General features: G+C 51.8%; 1 protein-coding gene across 6 annotated transcripts in view; it reads right to left on the reverse strand.

The window, feature by feature from the left end:
• Window positions 1-3,867: 3,867 nt before the first annotated feature.
• The window catches only part of LOC116950729 (solute carrier family 12 member 1), a 135,807-nt gene continuing 112,241 nt past the window's right edge, over window positions 3,868-27,433 (reverse strand). For 4 of the 6 annotated variants that reach the window (XM_076072996.1, XM_032968742.2, XM_076072995.1 and 1 more), the window contains 13 exons: window positions 21,749-21,848; window positions 18,727-18,838; window positions 18,249-18,389; window positions 16,297-16,403; window positions 15,000-15,082; window positions 13,729-13,875; window positions 11,254-11,349; window positions 10,088-10,216; window positions 8,898-9,009; window positions 7,785-7,871; window positions 7,208-7,343; window positions 6,710-6,777; window positions 3,868-5,755 (listed from right to left, as the gene is read on the reverse strand). In XM_076072996.1, coding sequence (XP_075929111.1) covers window positions 5,620-5,755; window positions 6,710-6,777; window positions 7,208-7,343; window positions 7,785-7,871; window positions 8,898-9,009; window positions 10,088-10,216; window positions 11,254-11,349; window positions 13,729-13,875; window positions 15,000-15,082; window positions 16,297-16,403; window positions 18,249-18,389; window positions 18,727-18,838; window positions 21,749-21,848 — 1,454 coding nt within the window. In that variant the 3' untranslated portion in view covers window positions 3,868-5,619. The remainder of the gene's footprint in view (window positions 5,756-6,709; window positions 6,778-7,207; window positions 7,344-7,784; window positions 7,872-8,897; window positions 9,010-10,087; window positions 10,217-11,253; window positions 11,350-13,728; window positions 13,876-14,999; window positions 15,083-16,296; window positions 16,404-18,248; window positions 18,390-18,726; window positions 18,839-21,748; window positions 21,849-27,433) is intronic. The other 2 variants (XM_032968743.2, XM_032968744.2) reach the window with 2 other exon arrangements.

Raw genomic sequence — 27,433 nt, forward strand, 5'->3', positions numbered from 1 at the left:
TGAGAAATACACATATACACCCAATTACATCGCGATGAGATTAGTGGTTGGCGCACTGCGCCGTGAACACGGATAATTAAGCTCTCGGCTAACATCAGTGGCGAGCGATATCCGAGCCGGTGCCGACTGCCTCCCTTCGCCAACCCCACACGGACCTTTACCCGGCAGTGGACAGAGCACGGGCCGCGACATTGGGACACTGGGACATTGGACCACACACACACGGCAAGATTTGCTTTGACCCGGCAATCGATTTCCACCACGGGGTATCGATTCCGAGAATTGCAGAATTGAATACGGCACGTAGCAATTGGTCACGTTGTACTGAAACAATTGAGAGCTCGTAGCGATATGACATTGAGAGCTAGCATGGATACGTTGTATGTCAGGGACCCATGCGATAATTATCAATTACATTTTAACACTTAGGCTATCGCGACCAATATCATCCACTAGAGGTTTTTGGGTTAGAGCGTGTGAATATATAAATGTGTCGTTAAACTGGCCACCACCCGACACAGCCAACTAGTAAGGTTTGTCACGTAAACAGAACGTGCCAATTCATCACTAGTACAGCATCACCGGTGTGTTGGAGAGCCAAGCCACAACATTTACAATCTGAGTACGACGTTTCGCCAGTAATTACAACTAGCTTCATCAGGCGACAGCCAGATTTGTGGAGAAGTCTGTTTCGTTCCCTTTTAGAGGCGTAGATGTGTTGACCACGCAGCTGCGCTCTTGCACAATGATGAGGGGGGGGTCGGGATTACTGAGGCAACGTACATTATGCATGTGCATTATGCGAGCCCTTTGAACTTGTCCTTCCTGGCGATTGTGTTGATTAAAATATCCCTACCAACGGTAATCCCGATTGAAGTACGCTGCCAATTTTAGGCATGCATTTAAACTTTGTATTATTTGATGATTCGCTTCCACGCAGCACTAAGGCGGTAGCTATCCGTACGGTTAAAGTAATTTTTATTTCATTCAATTTCGATAGATTCTCTAATTAGTCTTGGCCAGTAGTAGCTAGTTTTGCACAAAACTTAAACATCTAAATCAATTGAGTGTTCTTGTTGGCACGCGTGTTCTGCTACTGCTAACGTTGAAGTTTTGTGCAAAACTAGCTACTAACCCAAAAAACTTTATTATGAATTATTATGACAGAAACATATATTTAACGCAATCTAACCCAAAAAAAACTTATATTATGAAAGTCTGTTAAAGGCTATACGGGACATCTTTGTCTTGTGTGTGTTCGCGTAACTCGCCCACGTCCAAATAAACCTGGCACCCCACCCACCACGAAGCACGCGCACTCGAAGGGCGGCAGACAAACGTGGCACCACCACCACCCATGAGAGCTCTCGCGCGTACTCGGCCACACGGAGCTCCTCCACCCACCGCCGCTGCTCGTGCAGAGGTCACGGACGGCGCGGTGCTCGCGTTGACCTTCTCGCGGAGGTCATGCACAGCTCGTACCATTGCGTATTTGGGTCACAAATATTCACTCGCTTCTCGTAGCATTCCATGCGTTTCTTAGTCGTCTATCTCCGACCTAATTCTCGCTTTAATCACATCGAGGACTAAACATCTCTTACCCATTGTGCTGATGTTTTCTATTGGCGGTCTCAATGCCTGAAAAAACTGAAGCAGTCTGCGACAAACACCGAGTGCCAGTGGAGAACCCGCCACGGCGCCAGACCACGGGATGCTGCGGCTGCGTGTCCCAGACTGTTGCTGCTGAAAGGCAGAAGAGTTGGGGGTTTATTTTAAAAAAAATGAACGATGGCGAGTGAAGATGATCGTTTTTTGCTCAGTGGGAGTTTGTTCCAGTGAAGGGGAGCAAGAAGGAAAAGGTGATGAAAGAGCGTGGGGGGCACAGAGAGAGACGGCAAAGACTGGGAGCGTAGAGGACGGAATGGGACAGAGGAGCGAGAGATGAGAGAAGCAAGATCGGGTGGGGCAACACCATGGAGGGATTTATAGACCCCTCAAATCCACTTGACCCCCAATGACCCCATACACCACACCCCTGGCCATGGTGTTGCCATGTGGGCGTTCGGTGCTGCGGCTTACGGGCAGGCTGCGTATAATTAACAACTCAATGTTGTGAGCACACGGAGGTAAATGTTTGTCACGCGACTGTGCAGGGATTGTGTAAAACGGACTCGGACCATTGATTGAAACCCAGATTTGAACCCAGGATAATCGCGGTTGTGATTTATTGACCACTCGGCAACATTTTTCTGCTGGTAAAACACTGTCAACATTGGTCCAACATTCGCCTGTACAGCATCAATAATGCTGAAATTTTATGTAATCCCATAGGGCCATGGGGCGATGGGATGTGTAAAAATGTTTAAAATTGTGGAGAGATATGTATATGAAATAGATATTTTGTGCTGAGCTATTGATACTTCTCATTGGTGAGCCCTTCTCTATCTGTAAGATAAGAGATGCATTCATTGATTCCTGTCAATCATCTGCCAGAATTTCATCCCATGTAATATTTTTTGGTTGAACGTCAACATTAAGAGGGGGCTGGCCTGGATGGGAAGGACCAAAAGGGCACAAATTTGCATACCCTCTCAATCAGAATTAACATCCACCGAGGTTACTTAATATACATACCAATACTCACCCACGAGCTGGCCAGCAAATATGAACACGACATCAGAATGTATGAAACCAACCCCATCTCTGAAGACACCATGTCAGCTGGGGAAGAGCTCAACTGATGGATTGGCAGAACAACAAAAGTAATGGCAGGAGCTGATCGAGAACACAAACATGACCCAGCATATCGCAAGAAAACGTGGTCCAAAATCAAAAGACTTGAGCAGCAACTTAAAAAGCAGAACACCACGAACGTCACCGCAAACCAGATGGCACTTACTCATTGTTTTTTTTTCTTCGGTAAAGTCACGTATGTAGAAATGCCATAAAATTATATTCAAATAAAATAAATAAATCACGGCGTTTCGACCACAACACAAGCGATCTGCATCAGGTGTAAAAAACAAATAACACATAGGGTGACATCAACGCAACACATACAGAGCGTTAAACTGCACGGAGGTAAATACAACAAGAAGATGAGAGACGAGAATTCAGCAAACCTAAGAAAAAATTATGTGATGCAAAACCAGTCGGCCAACGACACAGACACTTGCCTGGCGGACCACGAATTTCAGAAGAGTGCTAAATTTCGTGTTCATCCTCTGGGTTGAACATACCAGCATAGACAGAGTGAACAAATACGAGGTATAAGATAGCAGAAATACATATACAGGAACACAAGAGGTAAGAAGAGGAAAGACGGACAGAGAAGCAAGTAAAAAGGGGCCAGAGGGATGAACAGAGGCTTAAAATAAGCTGTAGAGGTGGGAGGAGGGGGAGGGGCCGAAGAACAGGAAACCTCAACGAAAAGAACAAGAGAGCAATGCCTTTGGTGACCAGTTCATGAACAATAACTTCAGTGACCAATTCACAATGGCCAAAATGGGGGGGGGGGGGGGAAGCCAAGGGTATGAAGACTGGCAAGGCAGCCTTCGTCTTGAGACTCGTGTTAAGGCAGCCTTGGGTTTGGCCTCTCCAGCCAACTCACCATGCTCAGCAGTCCAGCCAAGTTCAGCCAGCCAGCCAGAATCCGTATAGCTATGTTACCGAATTTATGCAGTATCACCCCACCCCCACTACCGAATGCCATGTGTAACAATTTCCTTAACACTTACCGTACAACACCGAAATCTTGCCCTCCATAAAGAAAATCACACCAAGGATGCACCACAACCATCGCCTTGTCAACATATTACCCACTCAGGACAAAACATACCGCGTAATAAGACACAATAATACAGAAAATTCCATAAACAATTTATTGCATTTAACTATAAAGGCTTGCAATTCTGCCCAAGCATACAATTAAAAGGGACATAATTACACATCACTTTGGAAGAACACATTTGTTTTTTGGATTTACGCCACCCTTCCAATCATTCAGAAACCCAGCGAGCTGTGTATAGAGAATAAAGCGAAAGCAGCAGAACCAAGCCATTTAAAATCAACCCTGCGAGCCCCGTCGTCACTCGCACACACTGACCACCCGAGTGAACCCTCCCATCAAACGTGCCAACTGCTGTACAATCCCCACCCTTGATTGAAAATAAACCTTGGGGTCATATGCCGCTTATTCCCCGTGGACCCATATGACCCGGAAGTGACCGTTCTTGTTGCATTGTTGCCCTAGACATGGTTGTTGTCACTGAAAGGAATAAGGAGGACAGGTGTTGAAAGGCAAACGTGTGGTTTTCACTTTCGTGCTGTATGGCTCTCTGATGCGTTTCCAGGTTTTTATCACGCATTGATTCGGTGCAATGTTCGACATTTCATTTTGTGTGCCAGAAGCTCGTTCCGGAATTGAATTAAAGCGGAATCTGCGAAGCACGTGGCGCGAAACGTCGGCCGAATCATGCAAAATGATGCGCGGTACAACCCAAAAACAATTTATGGGGGTGTATAAAGAGCTTGGATAGCGTGTGACCCATCGTCGGTCATATGGCAGTCAATGTGTTAAGGCCCCCATCAAACACACCTTTATCCACTCAACACCAATGCCACCTACCACACAAAGTTAACCACGACACTTTGTCCTCTTGTAGTCAAGTGAATGTCCACCGTGATGGTGGAGCAATTGAATCATCCCGTGTGCAGGAGTGAGAAGGATCCTTGCATTGCAAGGCCGCGGTGCGTGATGGCGATGGCTTTGTGGGAGATCTTCATCCAGCAGCGGATTGATCGTGGCTGATGATGCCACCAACAACGGCACCCGTCAGTCATGTGTGAAATTGACATGGGCCGCTCGCAACTCCCTCGCATTCGTGGAAAATAAAATTATCATTTACACCCCCCTATCCTGTATGACACCAAAAGGCACTTAAAAACTTGCGGCTGAAAGAACTGCATACGGACAAATAACAACTGACAGCGAACCCTCAAACGTCAACGCAACTGCATTCAGAAATCAGGACTACATAAACGGCAGGTTTGCACCCTGTGAATGTCGAAGACTTTGCTACAAAAATGTCTACGCGCATTGCCAACCTTCGGCCTCCCTTTCCATTGTTCAATGACCATCCTTAAAAACCGAGGCCTGTTATGATAACAAACAAAAAATAAAGCACGTACAGCAGGCAACCCGGTCCGTCTCTACACATTAATAAACCTAAACATTTCTTCAAAAAACTAACGAGACAAGTTTCAATTAAAACAATGCTACTATTTCATTACCCTCCACACCTGCCCAAAAGCGCCTCCAAACGCCGCCCCATCTACCCCACTCCTTTCCGGTAGCAAAAAAAAAATTAAACGAAACACACATTGCACGCTTTCTTTCTATGCTCCGGCAAAAACCCAGTCTAAAAACTCGCGTTGAACGCCCAACAAGCGAGGCCGACGCAATCAAAAGAGCAGGCCAAACCGCTTTCCAGTGAAAACGCAACGGAGACCCCCCAAACTTGCGTTGCTCCTCTCTCAAAAGGGTACAGACATGCGCTTCCCAACCACCTTCGCACGCCCCCCACGCCCCCCCACTACCCAGCCTCCGCCCGCCGGCGCTCACGAGTAGAACGTCAGCACACTCTGGTGATTTCCGCGGACGAGCAGTGTGGGCGGTAGGTTCTTCGACAGCACCTCCAGCCAGGCCATGTAGAGCGTGCTCGAGACCGCTCCCTTGCGCGCCACCGGCAAGCTCCTGCCATGCACACGCGCAAAGACAAAGATCCCCCGTAAAGCCTTAACAAGACTGTTGGGGCAAGTGCTGTTAGCGAGCACCGATGAAGGCCGGCACGGCACACGAGGGGGTGCGTGGCCAGCACCACGCCCGACCGCCTTTGTATCCCTAATGGAAATCTTTACACATCGCACCAGGTACTCATTTGAGGCTGTGTCGACCTAGGGAAGGCCCAGGACCGTTTCAGATAATCGTCACTGGTGTTGGCCGTGAGCGGGAATTGAACTCGGGTCGCAAGGTTCGGAGCATAGCTTTTTCTTACCGTGACATTATCGCTCCCCTACTCACTCACACACGCACGCACGCACGCTCGCATACGCGCACAACAACCCACAATGTCAAAAGGTACACCCGAGACGGAGAGACGATGCCCTGGGACTCGTTGGTGAATGGGCCCCAGCTCTCTCCCACCCCGTGGATGGATGGACAGATGCCCTTAGAGCTGTTTGGTGAAGGCCCCCCCAAGAGGATGCCTTGGGAATCGTCGGTGCCACCCCTCCCCGGCCACACCGGGCGTCCTTAGGTCTCGTCGTAGTCTTCGTCGTTGTTGTTGTTGGTGCCGAGCTTAGATTGCAAAATCCCGGGCTGCGTCTTGATTTTGCTTCCACTCCCCAACTGTATGTTTCCCTGGAGCTCATACGCCACCCTTCACCTTTGCCGCCCCCTGCCAAACCCTCTTCTATCCTCTCACGTATTTGTCTCTTCACTTTTGCAAAGCACCTCGAGCTGTGATTGCATGCAGATACTGCGCAAATAAAAATTGTTGTTTTATGTCAACGGGTGGGTGCTGCTACTACGATGTGCGAGCGCTCCGGAAGTGAATGACACCGACAACACGAGTGCAATGTAACTTCACGAGCCATTTTGTTGCGTAACACAATAGCACCATTAAAGTAAAAAAAAAACATCACTTACATGACAATGAGGTTCGCCCTGCGGGAGTGCTGCTGCAGCAACTCATTCATCCGGATCTGACGGTACGTCTACGACAAACCATGTGCACACACGCACACACAAACGCACACGCAAGCTGTCAGGTACAACACGGAGTGTACTACTTCTTTCGTAATCAGGGGTATGGAGGGAGGGGGTGACCTGCAATGGTTATGTCGATGTCGACGTTATTAAATCCAAGCTGTATATGATGGGGTAGGAAACCTCTGGCCTATGGATACTCCCTCAAAATGTATTTCTTAAGAGCCCGTGGCCACACGAGGCTTACTGCTTCAAAGTGGCCTGCAAACGAGATGTAGCCAATTACTGCCAGCACTTTAGCCTCACTAATTAATCGGTCACTCGCAGGGAATATTTTCAACCTGGTAACAGCGCGGCATTTCTCGTGTTCGGCAGCCTCAGTTCACACTTCCGTCACCGCGAGGGCCCTCTTCCAAAACCAGGTCTTCTCGCCGGTACCTTGTCGCGAAACCTCTCCAGCTCGTCATCGGAGATCTTGCAGGGGTTCTCCTGCCGCAGCTTCTCCGCCTCCTCGGCGTCCAGGTCCTCCTCGTGCAGGCGGTACGGCTCGATCATCTCCTCGAACGCCTTCACGCTGCCGCGGCACACACCACGGCGCCAAACGCCCCCCCCCCGTGTCAAGCGGTCGCTTGATGCCCTCAACGCCGCTGCCCCTCACGGTCTCATAAAATCCACCCCCCCCACCCCCATCCTTACCGTGGGATACGTGTAACGTCATTAGCACGAATTGTATTAAAGTGGTGGCTGAAAGGGGGACTGAAAAAGCCGAGGTGTTAAACACAACAGATCCCTTGTAAAACGCCGTATAAAGACCATAGGGGCATAGCAGTGTTAAGCATGCATCTCTGAAGGCCTAAACTACACGGGAAGGGATAGGAATTGCGAGGCCAGTAGCAAGCCTGACCAGCTTTGTCTCCCCAGCGCTGATGTTGAAAACACACCCCCCATACCGGGTACCCGTTTACGGCCGAGCCTGAGGGGAGGCCAAGGATGCGTCGGCTGCACAAGGCCTCACCTATCCTTGTCCGGCTTTGTGTTCATATCTCCTAGCACCTCGATGTCCGAGAAGTCGATGCGGAACTTGCTCAGGAGCGTCGCCATCCTGGAAGTCAACAGCACCGTAACGTACGCCCGTTCACATGCAACAAAGACAAACATCTCCCCTATAATCATAGCAGACTGTTGGGGCAAGTGCTTAGCGAGTAGCACCTATGAAGGCCGGCACAAAACACGAAGGGGTGGGTGGCCAGCACCACGCCCGGTCGCTCCTCAGTGCTGAATGTTTTACACATTGCACCCGGTACTCATTTAATGCCAAGTCGACCTTGGGCAGGCCCGAGATCGGTTCAGATATTCGTTAACGATGTTGGCCAATCTTGATTTGAAGCTTTCATGACTGCAGGAATCCATACTCTTTGGTTCTTTCGGTAAAGTCACGTAGTTAGAAATAAAATAAAATCATGACGTTTCAATTGCAACGCAAGTGGTCGTCATCAGGCAAAAAAAGCACAAAAAAATTCCCAGTTATGTTGGCCATAACCGGGAATTGAACTCGGGTCGCCGGGTTTGTAGTGGAGTGCAAAAAACACACCCACACGGGTATCGCCCAATTGCCAACTCATCACCCCAATACTCCGATACCACCACTGGCTCCCAATCAATTTCATTATCAGGTACAGAGGCTTCAAAACTTCCCGTGGACTCGCCCCCTTCCTACCCCTCTCCGCTCATTTAAATCTACTCCCTTCCATGCCCGTTATCTCATTATTGACGAACTGATTAATTGTTAAGCACACCCCCCACCGCTCATAGTTGCCAATTTTTTCATTAATGAGTGCTGAATTATTGCAGCCATCTAAAATCCGGAGGTGGTCAAGGTCCTTCCCCATTGATGTTGCTCCCTTGCCTCTGATTTGTTTCCAAGTCAGAGTGGGAATGCTGCTGGCACGATCGAATCTTTGAAAAACATTTTTTTTTTTTTAACATCGAGTTCGCCTTTATTGACCTATTAACTATTCCCGGTTCGAATGGCCAACGGGTTTTGCCCCTGGGATGCGTCACGTGACAATCGCACGAGGGGCGCTGTTAGACCAAACGAACAAACCGAGTGGCCGAGTAGGGGACTCACACGCGCTTGTCATGATCGATGCGGTTGATTTTGCCGCCGATGAACACTCGGATCTTGCAGTCGCGCCACGTCTTCTTGGTCGTGAGCAGGTAGGGCACGAGCAGGGTGAGGCCTGCACGCGATAACGTGCCGCACAGAGCCGTGTCAACGTGCCGTGCCGGCACCGCCCGGATCTGGGGTTTCAGCACGTGGGTTCCAGCCCTCGGATGGCATTTTGCGGTTGTAATGCCCATTATCCGGCACCGCGTCTGACGTTTCCACTCCAGGCACGCAAATTCAGTTCCTCAAGAAGCTTCCGGCAGTTGGAGCTAAACGTCGGACAGTCACGTAAACCTCAGCCTGTGATCCGATTGGACGTTGCCATCCCAGTTGCGATCAAATTTGTAACGATTTTGGGTAGCGAGATTTTTACCGAGGGGTAATTCCATCACAACTATCGACGGTGTGGAGACGGTCGCCAACGGCGATGACTGGCGATGGTTGCCCTAAAAACTAAACTTTTATTTTACCAGGTAAGACCCACTGAGCTATGTAGCTCTTTTTGAGAAGCGACCTGGCCACAAATGATAGCTCAACGAAGTGGCTTAAAACATGTTGAAATGTATAACAGCCAAATACTCTAAATGCACGTTTCTACATCTTGACTTAAAGCTTTCGTGACTGCAGGAATTAATATTCTTTGGGTCTTTCGGTAAAGTCGCGTTGATAGGTTCAAAGGAAAATCACAAAAAACTACGACGTTTCGATCGCAACGCAAGCGTTCGTCATCCTGATGACGTTTGTCATCCTGATGACGTTCGTCATCCTGATGACGTTCGTCATCCTGATGACGTTCGTCATCCTGATGACGTTCGTCATCCTGATGACGTTCGTCATCCTGATGACGTTCGTCATCCTGATGATGAACGTCCCGACGTTTCCATCGCAACGCAAGCGTTCGTCATCCTGATGACGAACACTTGTGTTGCGATCGAAACGTCGTAGTTTTTTGTATTTTTTCTTTGAACCTATCTGCATGACTTTATCAAAAGACCCAAAGAATACGTTTCTACATGTGGAGAAAAAACCGGAGGACCCAGAGACAAATCGACATGACCATGGGGAGAACTCAAAACTCCAAATATACCAGACGAGGTTAGTTAACATATCGCCACCGCGGCGCCCCATCGCCGGCGCACAGACCACCTCACCTCCGTCGTCAAACAGCCACCACACGTCGATGGTCCCCTTGCCCTGGCGGCTGTTGAATTGCGCGCTGGCGTCCAGCAGCTTCTGGTCGAAGTTGGTCAGCGGGAGGGTGTGCAGCTTGCTGCGGCGCTCTGTGCGCGGTGGCGCGAAACAAAGACAGAGATCGTCCCGTGCAGCCATTAACAAGACTGTTGGTGTTGCTTAGTCAGCACCCTATCAAAGGCCGGCACGGCATGCGATACGTGCACCGCACCTTTTGCCAGCTTAAGAATCGAGATTAATGAATAACAGTGATTGCCGCCGTCAACGTCGATTGAGTGTTTGTGGAGCACAGGTTTAAGAAAAGGTTGGTCAGGAGAGGACAAAAGCACCGCTTCAAGGCCCTTAAACACCAAGTGTAGAGACCACAAGACAATTCAACGGAGAGGTTCCATCGAAAAACGAAATACTTTTCAAACGCAAACCTTCACACTCGGGGAAAAAAAAAAATTGCCAGTGCTTTCCGCTTGGACGAGCCTTTCCAAAGCATCCGAGGTTTATTCGACGCTGAGAATCAATTGGTGAGCACGGCAGGGGGGGGATGGATTTCCACGAGTCAGCGAGAGGAGTGCGGTTTGAAAAGCGCCGGTACGGGGCGAGAAACGCCGGCAAGCAACGAGGCACCAGCAACATGCTTCGGAGCTGGAGAGGAGAAGAAAATACAGCAGTTAGAGCACAAGAATCCAGGGAGGGAGAAATGAAAGCAATAAAAAAATATTAACCATATATTCTGTACTGCCACTTAAAATTGTTTATTTTAGTCTATTGACCAATCAGCTCCTCTGAACTTGTGTTGAGCAGCAGCATTTTATTGAAGCCCCTGTGCTTGGCGATACAGCACAAGGGCAATGTCGCAGTAACGTCACTCGAGTGTTCCTGACCCTAAACTGAAATGCTTTTTTCCCATCGTAAAAGCATCAAACTCTTGCGCTTTCCCAGGGCACCCAGCCTGCAACGCAGCTGAAATACCGCACGACAACAGGAACTATTTATTTTATGACTTGCGTCTTCCTTTTAAAGAAGAGAATGCAGCGCATTGGGAGAGAGAATTGAGGAAATCTGAAAGGTTCAGAAGGCGGGCGACAGATCGAAGGCCACAAGCACAGGGGCCGAGAGTCCAAGGTCTTGCCAGCATGGTGCTCGGGCCTGCCTTTATGCAGCAGAGGCTTTGTCTGCTGCCCTTTGCCTTCCTCCTCCTCCGCTCCAGGGGTGCCGCTGCCAGTGACTGTTCGACCATTAAACGGTGTGCGAGTACACACGCACACACGCGCACACACACACACACAACCAAATACATCAACAACTTTCTCCGGCCAACGCCGCACAAGTCTCACCGACAACCGTGGTGGGCAACCTTTTCCTTACGGGGGATGGAATAAAATAACAAATTCCAGCCACTCTCAACCCACTGCTGGAGGAAGGCCTCCTTACATCACCATACTTAACTTTTTGACCATACTTCACCACGCTGGTGTGTATGGGTCGGTGAAGGGGGGGGGGAGGGGGAAGTGTTGGGGGGGGCGGAAGGACAGGATCAGTGTTGATATTACTCGCCATGGCCAGGAATTTAACACGGGTCGCTGTGGGTTCATAGCCAAGTGCCCCAGCCACTCATTTTAAAATCGGTTCATCGTTTATCTCCTTAACGGTGGAGAGAAACCGACCACCAATTTAATGATCGCAGCAGGCCAGCTTCCCGCACCTTGCAAGTTCTTTGAAAAGGCCAATTAATTCGGATTAACGCTACGAGATCACTTCCATCACCCGCGTCAACCTCTTATCAAAAACGTCCGTAAACTCTCCCACCGCGCCAGTGTGCGTCTCGGACTGAGCCTGCGATCAGTGGGAAACGGGACCCACAGCAGAAGCCGACTCCTCATCCGTGGAACAACGCTCTTCCCCAGAACATTCGCAAATCTGAATAGGTCGAGTCTTTTCGGTGACGTCTTGAAACGTATCGGTTTACACTTGCACAGCCAGTCTGCGCATGTGTTTGGATTATAGTGTGCTGATCTTTAAAGGTGTATTGAAAAATGTTGATACTGCTACTGATACTCCTGCTGTAATGGAGTGACTCATGCAGCCAGCTATGGCTGCAAAGTTTGGTCGTACATGTTATGTATATCGTTTATTGTTAAATTTGAATCACAGTTCCTATGATCACTGTTTTTATAGCTTTATTTTGGTGATGTTGAAAAGTTTTGGTTTAGCCATGTTTGTTTGTGGTAGTACAAAGTTAGCCTGATAACTTTAATGTAAATTGTCTTGTGGTTGTTATTGTTTGACTTGCATCCCACTGGGATTTTTTGCACACAGCGTTGAAATGCGGTGCTTTTTCTGGAAGACTTTGCTGTTTTTTCCTGGATTTTTCTGTTGCATGTAGTCACTTTAAGATGTTTCTTGTTCATGTTTTTGTTTGTTGCGGTTGCACCCGAGTCAAGAGCCACATGGCTCACAGGGTTATACCTAATAAATTGAATTGAAATGTGCCTTTTACATTGTTTTGATTACTTTCAGTTTTATTCAGTTGCATCTGTTAAGGGTTTTATTCAGTTTTATTTGTTCGGGGTTTGTTCAGGGTCATTTTATTTCATGTACAGCTCTACGAGACCTTGTGAGGCTGGCGCTGTATACCACCGAGCTTTCAAGGGTTAGTTTCTTCTGCCCATCGTCCAAACCAAGTGCTGGGAGCTCAGTACGAGCCAACGACGGTTACCTCTGCACCCTCGTACCTTTCCCCATCTGGCCGTCAGCTACGCCACAGGGCTCCCCCCCCCACCCCCCTCCCATGACGCTGGCCGTCTACCACTTCAGGTCGGGGAGCAATTCCTCAAAGCGTGACATCTAGCAGAGGAACAAACGCGAGTCCTTCGCGACGCGGAGGTAAGCTGGGCCTCATGAAGTCACGTGCGTTCTAGCGTTAACAATGCCTTAAGCTGCTTTCCCGTGAGCGTGTTTGATGGAAGAATTCGTCAAATTAAACTCGATAAACGTCAAGACGGCTTGCGCCCAAACGAGGGCTCTGCGGCCTCCGGTTTTTCCCTCCACATTTAGAATCAACGTGGGTTTAGAGTATTTGGCTGCTAACCATAGATTTCTACGTGAAAAGCCACTTCATTGAACTATTATTTACGGCCAGGTCGCTTCTAAAAAATAGGTATATAGTAGCTAAGTGGCCCTTACCTGGTAAAATAAAAAAAACAAAATGGAGGGAGTCGGCTTGGAACTCTCGATCGGGGCGAAGAACAGCATCGGGCTTCCGCCGACAAAGTGTCACCATGCGACTGGCTCCACAGAGAGCGCTACGCACGAGCTACTCCACGGGTGAGGACCCCTTGACACAAAGCACGTGCACATATGGCCCTTTTGTCAACCTGCTGCTGCATGAAGAGGGCTCGCCACACCCTGTGCGGGTCCGTAAGGGTTTTGTTAACGGCACCCGCGTCCTGTTAACGCGTGCGCTGCGTCCCTCGCATACTCACCGGTGTGTGCCAGGGGAATCCCGGTGCGGGCACGGGAGTTTGTGACTCGCCGGAGGCACCGGACCGGGCTCCGGGCTTGGCCACGGTGTCTCCCCGGTGCGCTCGCGACGTTTCTCACTCACCGATGCGCAGTGGGGTTCCCGGTTCGGTGGCCTCCTGGGGGCTGCTGGACTCGGATTTGTCACCCACCACCACGTCAGTGAGGCCTCCCTTCTCCGTCTCCATGTCCTTCTCCTCCTCGCGCTCTTTCTCCAGCAGGCGGAGCTCCTCTGTGTCACATGCACGCACGCAGGCACGCACGCAGGCACACACACAAACGCCAAGAAAATGCACCGTTGTTGCCATTGCCACCACTGTTAAGAGTCGCGACGCAAACAACTGCGGTGATCAGACACGTGACTGGGCTGCCTCCGAGCCAGAGCTCATTTAGCTGTGAATTTTATTTTAGTTGTTAGTCTTAGTCCGTTCGACATTAAGTCCACCATTAGATTATTAAATGTTGGTGTCAGGGGTGCCCAATTTCCCTACAACCCCACCCTCCAATATAATTTAGTTACGTTCATATAGAATATTAAACATTTTGAACGTGGTCGGGTGTGACTTTAAAATCAACGGAGGTGTAAAATGACGATGGTGTCACCTGTACCAACGCAGACTCATGCAGATTCATCACCGAACATCTCCATGCACCCTTTACGCACTTGATCTGGTTTTAAGATGACGACCGCGTGACCCCACAGAGCCCACGTGCAGCGCACACGTCGCTTGTGCGGCAATGACATCTCCAGAGCCTCGGTCTTCAACGGCGTTGCTCTGCGATTCAGAGCCACGCGCTACTTTATATCTGTAGCGCTGCAGCCCACCACGTTGAAACAGAGTGGCGGTGTTTCAGGGGACAACAACCGAACAAAATCTACACCCCCTCAATGTCCTCCTCCGAGATTGCTGCCAGGTAGCTCAGAGGTCGGAGCGTCGAGTCGGCACCACTGAGGTCCTGGGTTCGATCCCAGGCAGACGCCTCCGATTAATTAGATTTTTCAAGTGTGGCGAGCTGACGTTCTCAGTCCCGTCACAAAATAACCGCACATAAAACAACATCCAAGCGTCATCATCATCATATTAAATTTGGTATTACATTAAATTTGGGCAAAATTTGTACTGTGTGGTCAAGAGGTCACTTGCAACTATGGATGTAGTTCTACGATATCCACTTCCACGGGCTGTTCTTCTCACCGCAGAGCGTCTTGCTGCTCTGCGAGGGATGTGCGAACGTGTGCTTCTCATCGTCGCATGACGTCGTTTGCGCGATCGGGATTCAATTCCGGGGGCGGGAGGTGGGCGGAAATCTAAAAAAAAACACGAAACCGGCGTGGTGACAGGAAGCGTTTCTCACCCTGGATCTGCACGATGTGCGACACGTCGAGGCCCTCGTGCAGGCGGAACACCAGCACGCCGTACTGGAAGTCAAACGCGTCGCTGGGGGCGGGAGGGTAGGGGGGGATGCGACGACAGTTTAAGAATTGCACCGCCGCGTACGATTTCTTGTGCGATCGTTGTCTTATTCCTCTCCCGATGCGTTTTCGGTTTACACCACGCGTGAGTAGTCCCGGCATGGTCACACAGCCCCCCCTCCCCACCACGCAAGGCCCTACATGGCATGGGGTAGGCCTTCATTCAGCAGCGGATCGGTGTGGTCTGTTATTTAGTCAATTGTTATGAATTAGAAAATAATTATCATCTGCTTCCTCACTTGAAAAGAAACCTCCATTTGACCAACCCGAACCAGAAACGTTCGCTCTGCTTAAACCACGTTTCCAACGCAGCTCCTGCGGCAGTAGCGCGTGCGGGTGAGCGGAACCTCCCGCCTGGCTGCCTCACCAGAAACCAACTCGGCCCTCGCGGCCACAGCCAATGCCGGGGGGCGGCGGTGAACGGCAATGCCAAAGACTCGCCGCTAGGTGGCGGCTCATCCTGTGAATCTTTACGTTCGGTCACAAATATCCATCAAGATTACTCCACGAGTGATGGGGAAGGGTGGGTCAGGTTGGGTTTGTGTGCGTATGTTTGCCGTGTGTGTGTGTGAGCACGTGACGGGGTGAGGGTGGGGGTGTCGCGGGGGTGATGAATTATGCTGCCCTCTTAACGAGCCACAAGACCCGAGTTTGAACTCGAACTGCCATCCTCCATCCCCCGTCAGAGCGTTTCGAAAAAAAAATTCCCCCCACCCCCTGTCATCTCGCATTGGCCCACCACATTCTCTCGGCTAAAATTTGCTTCGCGAACTCGGGCCGAATTCCCCACGTCCGAATTTTGACCGAGGGGAAAATCATCACCCCAATGTGTCACAATCGTAACCTGGTCAGCTCGTGCGATAATTCAATTAGTGCCCCAAATCAAACTACTTTTCTTGAGCCCAGCGCGATTCGTCCTCGAACGCAGGCCGACTCAAACGCAAGCAGACTCGAAGTCTGGCCAACGTGGGCCGTAACCTGAGCTCAGGCCAGCCCAAGTCATTCCAAGTGATCCGTCCCACGGAAAACGAAACGTCCGAGTCCGAAATGCCAGTGACGTGGCTGCGGACCAACACGCTCTACGACTGCGAGTCTCCTCCTGGTGGCCCCGCGGATCTCTGGCTTCCGGCACCGCCGCGGTGCCCCTGGCACGGGAGGTGCGGCCGCCGCATCACTCACTGGATGATGTTGATGTACTCGTCCACATCCTTGGATTCGGCTCGCCGCCAGTTCTTCTTGAAGCCGATCACCAGCGTGTTGGGCTTCATGCGGCCCAGCCCTGCCGCCTGGAAACACACCACACACACTTTTTACTCCTGCTTCCAGGTCATTTTAAAACGTAACGTTTCATCGCAAACTATCCCCGACCGTGCTATCGACGTCCTGATGCGAGACGGAGAATCCCGTTCGGAAATCTCACAGAGCAGTACCCTAGGAAATTCCCAAGAATTTATTTCAGCCGGGCCATGCAGTGTGACATTCAGCCGGGCCATGCAGTGTGATATTTCATTCATGACCACCTTGGCCTCATGATAAGTGCAGCATCAGGAGATAACCCACAGTATATAAGGGCGGAGGTGAAAACGCTCAAAGCTCCGCTGACAGATTCAGTCGGTGGTTCAATCTGGCAGGCGCACCCAGATTAGTCTGCGAACCACACCCATTGCCACACGCCCGTTTCTCGGCTGCTTGCGACCTCGAAGCCAACAACACCCTGGGCAAGGCAACCAATCCACGCACGCGCCAGCCTCGAACCCTGCTAAGCTTCGGAGCTGCGACGAGATTGGCCGCGTACACGGAGCTATGCGCTCGCGAGATCCGTGGGCAGCTGAGCCAAAGCGAATCCCTGCGTGAAAAGCTGGACTCGCGAAACGGGCAAACGGCTGATCCACGGCAGACAGCCACAATTCATGTGCAAATGACCGTGCCTATCGCACGCGAGTTATGCCGCGCACACGTTTCTCCCCTGGCGCGATGAGGACACGACGCCATTCCCAACACGGTTGCCATCAAGAAAAGATCCGAATTCATTTGTCTCGCCCGTCGCTCTGGCAATGGCGGTCGAGCGATCAGCGAGGAGCGTCGGGCCTGTGCTCGGGCGCTCGCAGAACTCCTCCGTGGTTCAGTTTGGTCCCATTTGTTCCGCGTCGAGGGGGCCGCGTTTCTGTTCGAGCCACGCATGCGGTAACGACCGACGCGAACTCACCGAGGTGGCTCGGAGGCCGGAGCTGCACAGGAGCCAGCACCGTTGAGATTCCCAGAGTTGGAATCCGGGTTTCAGCTACCACCCCCCACCTAACGTGGTTAAACCGGATTCTCACCGCCTAACGAGGTGACTACCGTGTAAAGTTTTACTCTAAAACTTAATTAAACTTATTCCAGCTCCAAGTCTTTACAGATTCCAGTTTTATTCCCATGCGACAGATACTGTTCTGCAGTGCGTAGGAGAGGTGCCGCTTGTGTTGATACAGATGCCTTCTCATGTATGTATGTTGAACTTCTTTCGCACCGTATGTAGCCAACCGTGCTAATCGGAGGTACGGGTAAATGCAAAAACAAGTAATAAAAGTGCATAGCTCCAGTGGCTTCCTAATATCAAAGGAAGAGCGTTCCAGACGGCCGAGGAAATGGCTGTCAAGTGACCTCAGGAGGCGATCTGGGACACCTTCTCTCCAGAATCCAGGTTGTGCGCTGCTCACTGCGCGAGTTGGCAGTGTCTGCGTCTCACGATGGCACGATGCCAACAGCACAAATGGAATACAACTGGGGAGGGCGGAGCAAATCAAACGCAGCATGGGAGGGCGGCCCGGGGTGGGGGGGGGGAATGGTAGCGGTGGCAGGGGAGGCGGTGCCAGCGTTAGCGATGGCGCCGATGGTGCTGGCGGTGGTGGCTGCAGTAGGGGCGGTGGTGGCAGTTGTGCGAGCAGTAGCAGCGGTAGCGGCAGTAGAGGTGGAAGCAGCAGTGGCGGTGCAGCAGTGATGGCGGTCACAGTGGTGGCGGTAGCGCTGGGAGCGTTAGTGACGGTCGCTGTAGCAGTGGTAGCGGCGGCGGCAGTAGCGGCCGCAGCGATAGCGGCGGCGGCAGTAGCGGTAGCGGCGGCGAGGGTGGCGGCAGGGGAGCCGGCACGTGCCTGCAGGAAGTGGAGCGTGCCGCCTCGCAGGTCGTCGGCGCACACGGCCGAGTAGAACGCCTTGCGGCGCTGGCGCAGCAGGTACTGGTGCTGCTTGGAGGCGTTGGCCGTCAGCTCCTTGAGCGCCTGCCTCCGCGGGCCCTGCGCACGCGCGGGGGACAGATGCGCAACGGTCGCCACTCGCCCCTCTGTCGTTTGCGATCCATCGACAAGCAAGAGCGATAGACGCGAACCCCCCCACCCCCCACGAACAGGGCGGTTCACATCATGGCCAAACGAAGGGTGGTGTCTTGGACACAAACTCGATAACCCATGCACGTGTGTGTGTGTATATAAAAGATTTATATTTGAAGATGACAACCCCGTGGTAGCTTGACACTCGTGCGTATCGCATTTCAACCGTCAACGGCAGCTTCTCGCTCTGCTCGTTTCGGCGGTCTGCAAGTCGCTCTCTCGGGCACCGCCAGGGGGAACTCACCACGCAAACATGGCTGCACACCATGAGGCCCACGTTCTTGGTGAAGGCGTGAACGAAGTCCACAAGCGCCGGGCGAGACTCCGGGGGGCCCGTCAGCACCAGGCACTGCGGCCTACGCACGCACACACAAAGATAAAAGACAAAGATCCCCGTGTAGCCTTAACAGACTGCAGGGGCAAGTGCTGCTAGCGAGCACCCATAAAAGCCGGCATGGCACACGAGGGGGTGGATGGCCAACACCACGCACGGCCGCCTTTGTCTCCCTAGTGGCGATGTTTACACATCGCACCAGGTACTCATGTAAGGCGGAGTCGACCTAGGAGAGGCCCAGGACCGGTTCATATAATCGTCACCGGTGGTGTTGGCCATGAGCGGGAATCGAACCCGGGTTTCCAGGCTCGTAGCGCAGTGCGCTAACCGCTACACTACCGCTTCCCGCGACACACACACAAAGATAAAAGGCAAAGATCGCCCGTATAGCCTTAACAAACACGCACACACACAAACAGTTACAACGAGCCCGCGTGTAAGTATTGTAGACTGTTGGCGAGCACCGATTAGGCCCGGCACGGTGCATGAGCACGTTGGTGTGGCCACCGTCGTCTCCCCAGTGCTGATATTTTCACACTGCAGCGGGCACTCACTTAAGGTTGAGTAGACCTAGAGGAGGGCCCAGCACCGGTTCAAATATTTCCCGCCGGTATAGACCGTGAGCGGGAATCAAACTCGGGTCGTCGGGTTCGCACCGCAGTGCGCCAACCAATACAACCACTCCCCCCCCCCCCCCCCACACCATACACATAGGAGTGCACGCATGAACAATGACATAGGCACACACGCACGGACGGACGAACATCAATGCACGCACAGACGCCGGTACGACCATTGTTGCTCAAACCGACCCTTCTGGGGCGACTCATTGTTAGCGAGTGCCTATTGCCACGCCCGACTCCCTCGGCCTCGCCGCCGCCGTGGCACCGCGCAGCCTCGCTGGCGGTACGAGCGGACGTGCCACAGCGCAGCACCGCCGCGTGATGTAATCCCGGCCGCCACTCCTCACGACGCACACAACACCAGCGGGGGTCCGCTCGCTCCCGTAGGACCCGCGGGGCAATTCATTCTCCGCGACCGATGGCGTTGAACGTCGCCTCGACTAAAAATACGGCGCCTAACGCCTCGGCCGTACGCGAGGGCACGGCGGGCTTTTGTGCAACGCGAGACAAAGCGCCGCGAGCGGCACAGAGGAAGACCCGTGTTCATTGTGAGGGCCCGGTCTTCGCCTGCCATTGTCACGGCGGCCGGTTGTCCGCGGACGATGTGGGGTGGGGTGGGGTGGGGTGTGAGGGGGGTGACGAGGGTGCGGCCTCGACCCAGAGAGGAATGCAACAATGGCGAAACCGCCGCGTTGGGTTAAAGCGGCAGGGGAAGCACCTATCTACGTGACTTTACCCGAAGACCCAAGAATCGGGGAAGAATCGTTTCCTCACTGCGGGGGGGGGGGGGGCAGATCTGAATTTAAAATATCATTGGCAGGCAACAGCAACAACCACCGTTGACCACTAAGTGGTGGTGATGTCACGACGGCGCTTGTGCCATGCTAGGTGCACTTTGAGGCCATGTAAAGTGTGGAAGGCCCGCTGGCAGGAAGTCATGGAACAGGCCGAGGTGCCATGGGTTGACTGAGATGACTGACAGATGCACCAACTGTGTACTCCCCACTGTGCCAACTCGGTGTTTTAGCCGCCCGGCGCACCGCCCGTTGTTGCGAGTGTCGCTCCTCTGCCCAGTAGCGTCCTTCACGAGCTTCGTCACGTTGACGCACACTGGCAAGAGGCCCTTGCCAGTAACAGAAGTGAGCGAGTGCACCGATATCATTATCAGCGTTGTTCTCACGTCGGTGATCCCCCCGCCCCCCTCTAGTACCCGATTAGCGTGGCTACGATGCTCGCAGCGATGGATGAATATAATTTTCAGGCCGCTTAGAAGTGGCAGGCCTCATACGTGGCTGCGCATCGAATGAAAATAATTCTCGGGCCATAGATTAGGCGATCTCCTATACCAATGGCCAATGAAGAAGCGGCCACAGTGCGACTGCGATCACCAATCTTATTGCCGCTGTGCGCCCCGATCACTTGCCGGCAACGTTTCTGGCATTCACCTGGCCCATCGGCTCGCTCGCCAACCCTCCACATGAGCGAATAACGATTAACCGCCCTGCCATGCAAAGCACGATGACGTACGGCTAAGACGCTTGCCGCGACGGATGCAGATCACTTGCGGGGCCGTTTAGAACTGATAGGCCTCATGCGGCCACGGGGCCGCAAGCGATGAAACGAGCTGACGCGGGCCGTAGCTTCTGCACCATTAATACTGCCACGTAGGTTTTCCCGGTCGTGCTGCGTGGCTCTCCCCAGTGCGTTTTCGGGTTGTGCCGCGCGTTGTCCGGTTCCACGGCCGACGTTTCGGTTCGCCACGCCAGCCATTCTGGCGACCCCCCGGGTCGCGCTCTCGCAAGCGAGGCCACCGCACCCCCAGGTTAAAACAAAAAACGCGAACTCGTGGCCGAACGATACGCGGTACCAACCGGCAAACCCGCCAGGAGGAGCGGTGCCCCAGCCCCTGAATTAAAGCCACCGAGCGCCTCGTCAACGCGAAGACTCTGCCCGTCGTCACGCCCCAGGGGGGCGCCGCGAATGCTGCGGGCGGAGCCTTCGCCGCTCGCGCGGAACTGAGGCCGCGGTGACGGCAGTGCTGAGCGGCACGTGGGGGGGGTGGGGGGTATGGGGGGGAAGCCGCGCGTCCGAGCGGCGTTCGCACATTTCTGAAATGTTTTTGAAACGACCCGAAGGCGTCCCGTGGGCGAGCGCGAGCGTGTCGCTGCGCTTGGACGAGCAGTGTGCCGACGCAGCGAAATGTGAGCGGGACCTGCACACTCAGGGCGGATGGTGATGTTTGTTGCGATAAAGGGGGCACCCTCCCCACCACCACAACCCCCCCCCCCCAACCCCCGTAAATTTCGTACCGGAAGTTTTTGACGTGGTCCTCCACGCCGTACAGACGGATCGAGTTCTGCAGCGCGTTGAGATAAGTCAGCGCCTGGGTGGACGAGCCCCAGTTCACATCTGCGGCACGAACACACGGCACAAATACAAACACGCAAAATTCCAGTGAGCGTCTCTCCACGAGCCTCATGATTCACCCCCTCTTGGCCTCAAGGTGCTGTTTATCATCATCAACAGCAGCCATGCTTTATCCACGGCGGCTTAAAGACCTCCTCCCCAAAGCGCCATTCCTCTCATTCAAGTGGTGCAACAAACCGATGGGCTCCTCTGATTCCATCGCGCCGTTTGCACGGTGGACATATTCTCGTTCGTGCGTTCTCTCCTTTAGCTGCCAATCCGTTGTCAGTCTCAAACCGCCGACCATCATCCCTTTGAGTGACGCGTCCCGTCCAACCTTACTGACTTTTCGTACGGGCAAATTTTACGTCTCCAACTTACGATAGCAAAAAAGTTAGGATTTGATTTTAAAATGAGTTTATGTTAATTTATAAGTCAAGGCTTCGAAACTTCACCGCGCACGAGTGAGGCACTATATAAAAAAACGCAATTACAGCAGGTAATGATTTTAGAATGCGGCGAATGATAGCGCCTCTAGTGGCTACAGCAATAACACAAGCCCATTAGGTGCGACATAGACCCACGGCTCTAAACGCTCCGATTCCCACACATGGTTAGACACGTGTGCACAGCAGCTTTGCGAATTAACTTTAAATCAAATCAATCGATGCATCATCACTCCACCAATAAACAGACAAAAGTTCACGCCACATTAACAAGCGGCTTTAAAAAATAATCCTCCCTGCCCCCACCCCCAAGAGCTGCAGGGAAGTTCATCACCATGCACCACTGCCAATAAAATAAAACATCTGCCAATAAATTCACCAGGTTCAACAAAGTCTGAGTCTGCTGAAAATTATATACTCCCAGAAGGCCCTGTATGGCTGATGCGAATTTGGGTCAGCTATGAGGTAGGAGAAAGGAGGTGAATTTCCAGTAAACATGCAACGTTGGCACGTGGTACGAACCGTTGGCCCAACGTTCGCCCAACGTTCGCCCAACGTTCCATGTTTACTCAGGACCGGTCAGAGCGGCGAATTTGAAACCCGGTTATCTTTCAGCCGTTGTGCCGGCTCAGAGGCGGCTGCACAACCTTCCCCCCGCAATGACGCGGTGCTGGTCCCCAGGGTCACCCTCGCTACAAATGACGTTCCACATCCTGGCAAGGGACGCCGCGTTCTCATTGTGTCTGTTGGTCGCATTGTTTTTGCTTTTATTTGTTTAACCTTTTTTTGCCAAACGCCCCCCCCCCCCCCCCAGAGGATCACAGCGGATGGTGGTATGGGGAGCGCCTTCATCCAACCAGTGGACAGAACATTCCCGTAATCGTGAAACGTTGGGGGCAAACGTCGGTCCAACGGTTCCAACCACATGCCAACAACAACGTTGGCATGCTCACCGGGAATCCGGCAATGATGACGATCACGACGCCTCCGTTACAATCGAGCCATCGGCGCCGCGTGACGGCACGGAGAGATTTCCCAGTCGAAACCCTCGCAGCGAGCAGTGCATCACCCTGCATCAGAGAATGCTCCCTCCCCCCCCCCAGCCCCACCCCACCACCCCACTCCGACCCCAGAACATGATGACGTTGGGCACATTCTGTATCCATAACAGAGGTATTTGTGTTAGATCGCGTAAATACAAATGTGTCGTTAAAACCCAACCTGCCTCATTGGGCGCCTGGTGAGGCTAGCTGTAATTATCGGCGAAACGTAGTACTCAAATTGTGAATGTTGTAGTGGGTTTACTCTCCAACACATTGGTGTGCTACACTGGTAATGAATTGGCACGTTTTGTTTACGTGACAAACCTTACTAATTGGCTGTGTCGGGTGGTGGCAGGTTGAACGACTCATTTATATATTTACGTGATTTTACCCAAAAATCGTTATAATGGATAACATTGGTCGGCCAAAGCCTCCGTGTTAAACATTCTCTTTACCTGCACGAGGGGTACTCGGCTTTCAATATGGCCCCAAAAACAAAGTTCAACGGAACCGACAGTTGCAACAAATAATTTGGTGATGCCGCTGCTGTGGTGGGCAATGGTGCACGAACACAAACCTCACATTCATAAAAAAAAACCCAGTGGCCTTAGAAATTAAAACATATATATAAATAAACACTTCCCTACCTCTCAGCATGGCCTCTCCATGTGCGGTGAAGGGCCGTTGTCCGAAACGTCACCTATAACATACTTGTTTTTTTAAGCCTACAATGTCACTGGGTGGATGTGTTGAGTTTTTTTTACGTCTGTAAGCCTGAAAAACAACTTGAACGTTGAGGTTGTTATTGTTGTGTCCGGCCATTGGGGTTCTTGGGCTGAGACCATTAACTGCACTACAATTGTGCCAGACCATACATTCAGAATATTTTCATTAATCTGCGGCACCACCCCACCTTCACTGACGTGAAGTACGGTTGAACCACCCCCGCGACCCACACACTACGTGGGGAGGTTTGCATCCAGCAGCGGACTGACCAAGGGCTGCATACGTACATGCAAGCATATACGCAGTACTTGAGCTGTCTACAAATGCACGCCACTGACAGCGATTTTCATGGAAATGCTCCCCTACGCGATGGCCATGTGCATGCGCCGCGGTGGAACGTTGCTCGGCTCGGCGGCGTCTCCTAAGGCGAGTGGTGGGCTCCTAATGGGGCACACAGCCTCACCTGGCCCCGCACGCCTGCTCAGGCACGCCTGCCCCCGCACGCCTGTCATAACACACCTGCCCCCGCACAGATCACGGGTTCTGTTTCTGTGCGCGTCGGTGAAAAAGTTTCTGCTAATTTTCGGTGGAAAGTGAGCGATTTTTACCGCTTAGAAACGGTCACAAAAAAAATCTAATCTCGATTGTTATGGCTTCCTGCGGGGGGGGGGGGGGGGGGTGGTGGTTGGATCTCGCTACGTGGCTGTCAATTGAGCGCAAAGTGAGGTTAAATCGGAGGTCAGAGAGATTAATGAATTTAAAAAAATCCCAGTGCAAGAAGAAACCAATTAGAGACTTAATGAATGGATAGCTATGAAGTCAGAGCGAGCACTGCCCACACGCACGCACGCAAGCCGCTTCCTTTAATTTGCGCAGCAATTATTATTTCCCGAACCCATCGTCCGTAGGCAACCACGCATGGTGCAATTACGTGCTCGTAAAGCGCGACAGAGTAACAACGCGACCCCGGGGATCACGGTGCCGCCGCTGTAACAGAGCCCCTTTCTGCGCCAGTACCGCTCGTAAATCTTGCAGCCATCATCCCCGTCGACCGACATTCTCTCAACTAAAAACTAAACTATGTTTATTTCACCAGGTACGGTCAGGGAGGAATATCGCTTTTTTTTTCAGAAGCGACTTGGCTACAAATGATAGTTCAACGAAGCGGCTTATCATCACGTGGACATTTTATGGCAGCCAATTACTCTTAAACGCATGTTTTTAAATGTGGAGGAGAAGCCGGAGGAGAAGCCGGAGGACCAGGAGAAAGAAAAAAAACACACGACCACGGGGACAACATGCAAACTCCAAATAAACAGGGATCGAACGCACGACCTCCAATACACCAGGCGAGGTAGCTAACATCTCGCCACCCGGGTGGCAGCATGGCGAGCCATCGCTGTGCCGGGCTGGGCAAGCCACCCCTCGTAACTTCCCTCGCCTTCGTTAAATATCGAAGCGGGCGACTACTGGGACGTGTCGGGGCGCGCGTTGTCCCACCAGCCGACGGCCGTCGGTCTGAACCGCGCGGCGCGGTGGCCGGCGTCGTCACGCGGCAGGCGCATGTGCGCCGTCGAGACCTCCCGCACGGAATAGCGCCTCGTCGTTTTCTTCTTGGCGTCACCCCTCCTGACCGCTCCCACTCGAGCTCGATGCCCACGCGGCGCGGCGCGGCGCGGCGCAAACGCCGCGTGTCCCGATTCTATGGACGGAGGTGAAGGCGGATGCACGAAAGTCCACGGAGGAAATGACTGTCACGTCGCGCGCGCGCACACTTCACAGGGTGCGTGCGGTTAATAGGTCAGGGCGGACCATGTGACCGTCAGACACGCGATGGCGCACTGCATTTATATCTGCAGTGTGTCCGATCTCATCCGACCTGGGAAGCGAGGGTCGGTATATCGGACAAATAACAAATGTTGCCAAACTCCCTTTCCTAAGGCATCGAGGCGCAATACACCGGCTCGCCAGCAGAATTACACAGTCAAGCAAAGTGTGGACCGATATTGCCCATTCCTTCTGTACGGGATAGAGCGTTGCCCCCTCGCATGCATGCGTTTTCCCCGGGTGCTTCGCTTTCCTCCCACTAATTGGCTGAAAACACCTTAATCGATAGAGAATTGCAGATCAATCGTTGATGCCGACTCACGACCTGGAAAGCCTTGCAGCTCGGTCTGTGGTTGCTACTCAGTGATTGTGAGAGATGCAATTTACACGAACGACACGATATAAAACTAATAATTCGATTTTTTTATTAGCTTTCCTGCATAAATAGCTTGACCCAGTACGTTTTAATAATGACCATTATTATTATTACAGCAAAAGATTAACGGGTAGGCTTTCACGACCAATATAATTCATAATAAGGGTTTTTGGGTTAGATCGCGAAAATATATGAATGTTAGTTTAACACGTAGGCTTTCGCGAGCAATATAATTCATAATAAAGGTTTTTGGGTTAGATCGCGTTATTTATAAATGTGTCGTAACCCTCCACCACCCGACACGGCCAAAATATAAATGTTGATAGCTTCGGTAATACATCTTTTGTACCAGATATTAGATTATGTATTTTATGTACCGTGCCAAATATGACTCGGATAATAAACACAATCGCCAGGAAGGACAAGTTCAAAGGGCTCGTGTAATGCACATGCATAATGTACGTCTGTCTCAGTAATCCCCCCCCCCCCCCCCCCACATTGCGCAAGAGCGCAGAAGGGTAGTGAACACATCTACGCCTCTATATAAGCTGGTTGTAATTACTGGCGAAACGTTGTACTCAGTTTGTAAATGTTGTGGCTTGGCTCTCCAACACGCCGGTGTGCTGTACTCGTGACGAATTGGCAAGTTCTATTAACGTGGCAACCCTTACTAGTTGGCTGTGTCGGTTGGTGGCGGGTTTTAACGACACATTTATATATTTACACGATGTAACCCAAAAACCTCTATTATGGACATCAAAAGCTATTATCCACAATTCACTTGGAATGCAGGGTGTCGGTTAATCAAAAATGTGAGTTATCTAGAGTTATACCTATGATTCACTAAATTTTCCATGTACATAAATATTTTCAAGAAAGAAACAAAGCCTACATTTTAACTACGATATAAGACAAAAATGACTCTGTTGTAGAGAAGCAATGGGGCCGTTTAGAGTAAAGTACACAGTAGTACAGTACTGTATGTACAGATTGCCGCTAGCACCACCACTTGGCAGTGTCCTGAAGCTCCGTAACGACAGATCTTTGATGAGCGTACGGCAAGATGCCAGATGTCCGTCGGAAATTTTCCGGATACATGCAGGAACATTTGTAATGCCGTCTATGACATATGCCCGTCAATGGAGCGTTCTGGATGGTAAAAGTGCCGGA

Source organism: Petromyzon marinus, chromosome 40 (genome assembly GCF_048934315.1).
Source record: "Petromyzon marinus isolate PM22_M1 ecotype Great Lakes invasive population chromosome 40, UKy_Petmar_22M1.pri1.0, whole genome shotgun sequence".
In the NCBI taxonomy this organism is placed as follows: domain Eukaryota; kingdom Metazoa; phylum Chordata; class Hyperoartia; order Petromyzontiformes; family Petromyzontidae; genus Petromyzon; species Petromyzon marinus.